The 7,730-nt window shown below is 42.0% G+C and overlaps 1 protein-coding gene across 1 annotated transcript; it reads left to right on the forward strand.

Moving 5' to 3' along the window:
- The first annotated feature begins 5,806 nt into the window (after nt 1-5,806).
- On the forward strand, nt 5,807-7,478 carry VMO1 (vitelline membrane outer layer 1 homolog). Its single transcript, XM_005516750.1, has 3 exons — nt 5,807-5,974; nt 6,439-6,536; nt 7,193-7,478. Exons 1-3 carry the CDS (start codon nt 5,807-5,809, stop codon nt 7,476-7,478), a joined length of 552 nt encoding a protein of 183 aa, XP_005516807.1.
- Nucleotides 7,479-7,730: the final 252 nt, after the last annotated feature.

Genomic DNA, 7,730 nt, shown 5'->3' on the forward strand with positions numbered 1-7,730 from the left:
TGAAACATCCTGTGCTGTTTACATGTCTGTTCAATTTGGGTTCAGGCCTTTCTTAGAAGGAGACTTTTGCAGTGTTGTAAAACACCAAAATTTCAGCAACAGGTGTTTCTTTGAACAATGTGAAGTCTGACAATGTATCCGTCATATGAATTCACTCTCCACATTACTTTGTCATCAATAATTGGCATGAACATTAAATGAAACAAAAATAATCTTCACCTATGCAGATTGCCTCCTTCCTTCCTTCCTTCCTCCCTCCCTCCCTCCCTCCCCTTCCTTCCCTTCTTTCTTCTTCCATCACTCAACCATCAGTAGAGCTTAATCTGGCTTTTTGTCTTGATATTCTTGAGCCTTAGTTTCAAAGGGGTGGAACAGCCCTGTGGCTGTGGTTAAGGATAGATTTCCTCAGAAGTTTTCCCAGTGAATTTTCACAATAAGTTGCTAAAGTTTTCATATGTGAGGTGATCTTTAGTTGAAGATTTGCAATGGGTGTAAATTGGCATTTGGTCTCTGGCTGTCAGTAAATCTGCACTGCAGGAGGGTCCGCCTCTCCATTTTTTGCAGGGTTTTTTGTTAATTAGAGATTTGAATCAATAGTAAAAAATATTGAAAGTCTGATACGACTGTAAAAACACATATCAAGCCATGTGCCATGGGAGACAATTCTAGGTCTAAAATTACTCTATATTTGTATTTATTTTATTGCACAGTAGAATAGAGAGTTTGCTTATTAAATTTATAGATGTCATCAGCCTGGGAGATAAAGACACTAGAGGATTGGGGATAGAATTCAAAATAAGCACTGGTGCAAAGTGTTGCAATAACATGAAAATAGCCCCTTTCAGAGACTTGAGGGAGAGTGACTGGTGAGGCAGGAATTCTGCAGGAAGAGAGGTGCAAGTACTATCCTTACTAAAATGCTGGGTATTTTAACTAAAGTAACAGTTAGGAAATGTCCACCATTAAACTATCATGCTGCAGTGACAAGATCTCTGTTCAAATGCTGTTCAAAACATATTTGATCAACAGAGCACAATGCAGAAGAGATCAGCAAAAACGATGAGAGCTCTATAAAATAGTGTGTGCAGGATTAGACCTTCAGAAAGAGTCAGCTATCAGTACCAAATGAGACAATGCCTCTGTTTCTGTTCTTGCCCAGTGCTGTCCTGTATCTAGGGCAGAAATGGACTGAGTTTTCTGCACTGGCTTTATCTGCAGGTTCCAGGTGCTTTCTTCACAGCTTCCCTCCACCTCTTTCCAGCACACCTGGACTGCAGCCGGACTTTGTTCCTGGCTGCCATTGTACAATCCTGCCTGAGCAGATATTCCTAATTTTTTCAGCTACTATTTTCTGGTCCTTATTTGTGAATCTCCTTTCCTGCTAATTCTGGACCCTGACACAGCTATGAGAAAAAAAAGTGAACATCTCAGTGCAAGAGATGTAAAAAACCATGAGACATAAGAAAAGCAATTTCTTTGATATTAACCATGGTCTCTGCTTTCTTTCTGCTCAGCAGGTTTCTTAAGGATATTTGATTTGCTTGCTGGCCCTTGTATGCAAGTGGAAATCACAATGAGATTTCTATGACAAGTGGACCTTTTATGTGTTTTCTGTTCTTGTGTGGGCAGGTAGTTCTGAAATTAATTTAATAGAAAGAAAAAGAAAACAATAATAATAAAAAAGTAGTTTTGGCATGCTGGGTCCCAGACAGGAATTGGAAACTGAAAGAAATAAAGAGATTCCACATCAGGGCACTTAGGCTTCACAAGAATGTGTTGAAATGTTATTAATAATTCTAAACAAAAATTGAAATGAGCAAATAAAGAATAAGGCAATAGAAAGAAGACATACAGATTCATAGAAGAAGGAAATTAGTTCTATCAATTATACAGAAATAAAAATGTGAGAAACTGTAAAGATTGTAATTTCTGTGTTAAAAACAATAACGTATGCTCAGCCTCGTAGGTAAGATAACTGTCTAAATTTTCAAGGTGAAGTTTTATATGAAAGCTGGGTGTTGTGGGCAAGTGGGAAATCACCTGAAAATAACTTTACAACAAGGGGAGCACCACCTCTACATGTAGGTCATTTTTATATCCCATCTCTCATGCAATATTATCTCTTCTTACATCTGAGAAATGGCTATACTTACGTTATTTGCTTTAAAGCTTCTCTCTCTGCTCATGTATTTAGTAAATCCCAGCTCTTGTCTCTTTTTTGAGGTTTCTCACTTATATTTTTTCCTGCCATTCAATTTTCTATTAATCTGAGTCAATTCAGCAAATGAAAAAATGAGGACCAGATAGCACATAATTTGATTACTCATTTTCTCTTAAACATGTGCCCATATTACTGAAAACTAATTCTCATTCAGCACTACCGTTTTTAGCCTGAAAAATCCTGAACAGAGTCTGAGGTTATAAGACTAGTTCAGATGGGATCATGCCTCCCTGTAGTCAGCAGTGATGAATAGATGGTTTTAGGGAGAGGTTCATGTGAAGGTACCTGCTCCTCTCTATTGTCATCACGTTGTCTCTCTCAGCAGCTATGAAGGGAGCCCACTCCAATTATTTCAGATGGAGACATCTGCACTGTAGGTGTCTGTGTTCATTCAGAACCTCTCTCTTCTTCCTAAATAATGCAACCCTTTGCTTATTCATATTTTCATAGAATAGAATAGATTCTTTATTGCCTTTTCATGTTTTTTTTGGCACTAGGTGTGGTTTGTGGGCTTGCTAATGCACCATTTCCATGAGACAGTGTGTCTTCTGCAGGGTGCAGTGAGCTGAGTAGTGCCTTATCTACATCCCAAGCTGCAGCTGAGGAAGGTTTGGCAGAGTCAGGCTGTGTGATTTACAGTGGATTTGTACCTAGTTGTAATGGTCAGGTTTGGCATTGGAGCTGCTGAGGAACTTGGCTACTGAGAGCTGATGGGTGGCAACCAGTGCCTTGGTAACAGTGTGGGAGGAGTGTCAAATGGCCTAGAGCACGCAGAAGCGCACAGTCATTCAGTCATAACCATCACCCTATATTTATTGACTTCTCTTTTAGGGAATGCTGTTTACTTCCCCTCCAATCTGCAGTTCCTGGGCACTTGCTGCCTTCAACCGTTCCTACAGCTCACTCAGAAGAGTCCAACATCTCAAATGATCTCCATCCTTTGGGCAGCAGAAGGTTTACATGAATATGAGAAACTGAGAATATGAGAAAGACAACACAATGGTGCCAAACAGTGTTTGTTTTGCTAAGTGTGCAGTATTTTCAGCTGTAAAAATCAGAAATGAATGAATTTTCAAGAACAGCTAATACATATTTTTTACAACAACACAGATAATACATATTTTTTACAATAACATTATAAAATAAGCACATTTTGTATGGTGTATGTTTTTGTATGTCATAGATATTTTTTTCCATGTTCCCTATAGATTTTAAATATATCACATCACAATAATAATTTTATAAATATACTGATTAATATAATATTAATCTGTTTATGAAAAAATAGAAGTTTTTATAGAAAGCTGAAAAATAGTGGCAAAAATTTTATGCTCCTCTGCCTGCAAAAATAATTGTATTAAACTGGATGAATAATGAAAGGATGAAATACCATCATCCAATACCATGAAATATCATCATCATTTTACTTTAGTCATGTTTCATTAATCAAATCCATCATTTTCCCAATTTTCTTTAAAACTGTTCTGACATTTTCAAGGATATTAAAATACAGGACAGGGAGCAAGAAAGCAGGGTGGGTGTGTCAGTAAGAGGTCTGGATCTTACCATCGTAGATTTTTTGGTTTTGGTAGTCTGTATAAGCTGATCTTTGGAAACTTGTTGAGGCATCCAAGCAAAACTGGCACTGTTACGTGGTAGCAAAATCAGTGTCCACTCTGCAGGTATTAAGTTATTAAGTTAAGCTATCTAAGAAATGTACTTTGAAATCAAGTCCGAGGCATCTCCCATTTGGCAGCCCAGGTTACCAGCTGTTTGGTTATAAATGGGAAAATGACACTTCCCAGGCCCTGGACTAACAGTTCTCTAATAGTTTGCCTCTTGAATTTTCTTAATTCCTTGAATTTTCTCCTGGACCTGTGAAGCATCCACAGGAGTAATTTCTCATGGCCAAATCCCTGAAGGTGGCCTCACCTCCTGCCTCATCCCACCCCCTGCACACTGTGGGCTCACTGTGCCCTAGGATCCTCCTCTGGGGATGGGAAAAGGCAGGAATCTTATGATTTGAGCAGAGTCTGAGGGGGAAGATGGGTCCTGCCAGGCTGTGGACCTGCATCACTGCTGCTAGAGGTGATCAAGGGTGATGGTTTTGGGCCAGCAAAGTAGAAATGAATGGGGGAATCCTGCCCCTTTTGTAGCCTGAACCAGGTCCCAGCCATTTCTTTCTGACTCCTGCTGCTTTCCATCCACTTGCTGCCAAGGGCAGGTCTGATTGTCCTTGGCTATCACTCTGTGACCCTCCCTGAACAAACACACCTGCTTTGCCAGATGTGATTATACAGTCTTTGTGAAAGAAAACACATCTCCTCTGGATTTTGACATCCCTTTGGAGAAGTAAAACAAAAGGTCTGGTTTAAAAAGGAAAACAGGTTGTGCTTTCATCATGTGCTGTGCTCTTTTAGCATCGTTTCACTAAAAGGATCATCCAACTTCCCATCATCTTAATTTGCATATATTGCCACCTGTACAGACCACTGACAAGCATAAGGGGAATGCAGAGACAAGGGTGGGAAAAACAACATCACCTTTTAGTGGAACAGGGACAGATGGATTAGAACAGGAATTGGAAGAGAAACCTAGAAGAGGTAAATGCTGTCTTCCGTTCGTCCAAGAGTTGGCACCTCATCCCGCTTTAACACCCTGAGGATCAAGATACTTCTCTAAATTGTATTCTCTCTTCTTTGCCTATTGAAATTAGAGAAAGCTTCTGCCAGATGCTGCAAGACCAACCAAGGGCCCCCTGAAGCATTGGTTAACTCTATGTTAAGAGAATCTCAGCTGCAGGGTTTCAAATTCACTTCTCTCTCATGACATCCTCAAAGACTGTCCCCTCAGGCTCAGTATCACCTTTCTAGAAACCCTGCCTTTCAACTTGTTCCCAGTGGCACTTAACCCTCATAATCACTGTGGGCATCCCAGCATATCTGGGATGATGATGATTATTATTAACCAAGCTTTGGTTAAGCTTGCTGCAAAAGCAAAGCATATAATTTTTTATTGAGATTAAAAAAAAACTGTTGAAAAGAAGGATATTAAAACCATGAATCACCTAATTTTTTAAGATTACCAGGAATCTTATTCAACAGAAGGTATTGGGAGACACAGGTCTTGAGTTTACTTATCCTTTGTTCCAGACCAGGTCCCTTATGTTTCTTCATCTAGTTTGACCTTCCTTGCCAAATAGCAATAGGTAAAATGGTTATGGCAGCTGCTCTCAAAAGGCAAACTTTCCCATGGCCAAATATCTGCGTGACCAGAAGCAGAAATCGATATTAAGCTTCCACCATGAGCATGGCAAGAAGCATGTAGGTGTTCCCATAGCCCTTCAGTGATGGTGGATATACCTATGGCCACAGTATCTGCTGTGTGCCAGCTGCTTAATTCCCAGAGGATCTCTTCATGGGCACAGTGAGCAGGTCAGCAAGTGCTGTGTCACTGCCTGGGTGGAAACTATTGTTCCAATGGTGTTTGCCAATGGAATGGTAGGGAAAGGCAAGCAGCCTTGGAAGAGTATAAATTCCCCAGTCCATACACCAGCTCTTCTGCAGCAGATGCAGAGCACGAGAGATGAGGTTCCTTGTGCCAGCTACACTCATCCTGCTCCTCCTGTGCCCCCCAGGCACAGGGGTGCGTGAATACACCTCTGTCCTCACTGTGCCCAATGGAGGCCACTGGGGCAAGTGGGGCAGCCGGCAGTTTTGCCATCATGGCTATGCCAATGGATTTGCTCTGAAGGTAAAATTCTCTCCATTCCCTACTGTCTCCTGTCCCTAAGGATTTCCTGCAATTTTCCTCCTCTTGAGTATGATATTCTGTACATAAAACTATGAGTCTTCTGGCAAATGTTGCCACTGTAGCTACACCAGAAAAGTCTGCATGTGGCTGATGTTGCTGGGAGAAGTCATATGGGTGCAAAAAACTGGATTCGGGGAGAGAGGCATCCATCACCAGTGTCTCTCTTGAGACTCTGAGACTCTGCCTTACCTGTTGGATCAGAAATAGGTAGAAAACACAAATAACATGTTACAAGGGTTAGGTGGTTTCCCAGTGACAGCTGTCTTTTCTGATGTGTTTCCCAAGATATTTTCTCTTTCCTGTTACAGAAAGGAGGTGGGACTCTACGACAGGCATCTAAAGGACTTTTCCCGGGTCCTTTGCCCCTTGCCTTCACCTCTGTCTCTGTGTGACTTCCATTGCAGGTGGAGCCCGACCAGTTTGGAAGAGATGACACTGCTCTGAATGGCATTCGCCTACATTGTCAGGATGACTCCATAACCATTGAGTCCATGGTGGGGGAGTAAGTGACACTGTGGTTTCTCTCCTGTTTGTCCTGCACCAGCTCGCAAAACACACATGGGTGTCACCATTTGCAGGGGTCTCTTCTCTCTGACCTGCTGTATACTTAGTGCTGTAGTACAGTGAATTAAAACAAGTGGTTAGGGGTTGCTTTTCATTAATTTTGAGGGTTATTACACCCTGATACCTCACTCTACCACTTTTTCCTTGCCCTTGGATTTTCTGCAGAGCACTGTGAACACCTGAAGTGTGGTCCCAGGGTTACAATCTTTCTTTGGAAGGGTTTCTAACCATACATGTTGAAACTGGTGGGTCCAAACCCTGGCCATGCTGCAGGGAACAGCTCTGGCTGCTCTCCTGGCTGCCTGGAGTATACCTGTCACACATCAGAGATGCCTCACAAAACATGCTCAGGCTGCCCTCGGATTTCCACCAGAACAATAACTATCCAATCTCTTACTTCTGGTGGCTTTCTGATGAGAAAAGTACATATTTGGAAGGCAAGGAAAAACAAAAGGATAAAGTAAGGGGCTCCAGACTGCAGCAGCATGCTGTGTCAAAGAAGTGTTAAGCTTCAGAGTAGCATGACAAAGAGAAGGAGCATTTCCCAGCAGCTCACAGAGCCCAGACATTTTTTCCATTTACTTTTTGTCTAAGGTGGGGTTCCTGGACCAGCTTTCAAGTTTGCCCTGGAGGCTACCTGATCTCCTTTTCACTGAGAACGGAGAAGTCCCAAAGAGCAGGTGATGACACAGCAGCCAACAACATCCAGTTCAGATGCTCAGATGAAGCTGTGCTAGTAGGTGATGGACTATCATGGGGCAGCTTTGGCCCATGGACCAACAGCTGCAAGATATGTGGTCTCCAGACCAAGGTAGAGCCTCCACAGGGACTTCAGGATGACACAGCACTCAACAATGTGAAGTTCTTCTGCTGCAAATGAGCACTTGCTCCACCTTCATCACTGCCTGCACATCCCATATCCCACAGCAAGTGAAGTATCAGTAAAGCTTTGCTCTAGCTTTATCCTGGGATATGCCTGTGACGTTTTGACTGCTTGCATCTTGCTGTTCTGGCCAATGCCTTAGAGGATGATGTCCTTTACAGCTATTGCTACATTAGCATAGCCAAATCATTGCATCATGTACTGCCGATATGCTGCTGTGAAAATGCTCAGTCTCTAGCAATTGCTCAG

Source organism: Pseudopodoces humilis, chromosome 2, assembly GCF_049639895.1.
Source record: "Pseudopodoces humilis isolate 2021_Gansu_Grassland_sample_001 chromosome 2, ASM4963989v1, whole genome shotgun sequence".
Lineage (NCBI taxonomy): Eukaryota > Metazoa > Chordata > Aves > Passeriformes > Paridae > Pseudopodoces > Pseudopodoces humilis.

Bases quoted from the DNA above. Each gene is read 5' to 3' on its own strand.
- VMO1 (XM_005516750.1), top strand. From the start codon at position 5,807: ATGAGGTTCCTTGTGCCAGCTACACTCATCCTGCTCCTCCTGTGCCCC. The intron at 5,975-6,438 runs GTAAAATTCTCT...CTTCCATTGCAG, and splicing joins CCAATGGATTTGCTCTGAAG to GTGGAGCCCGACCAGTTTGG. The intron at 6,537-7,192 runs GTAAGTGACACT...TTTTTGTCTAAG, and splicing joins ATTGAGTCCATGGTGGGGGA to GTGGGGTTCCTGGACCAGCT.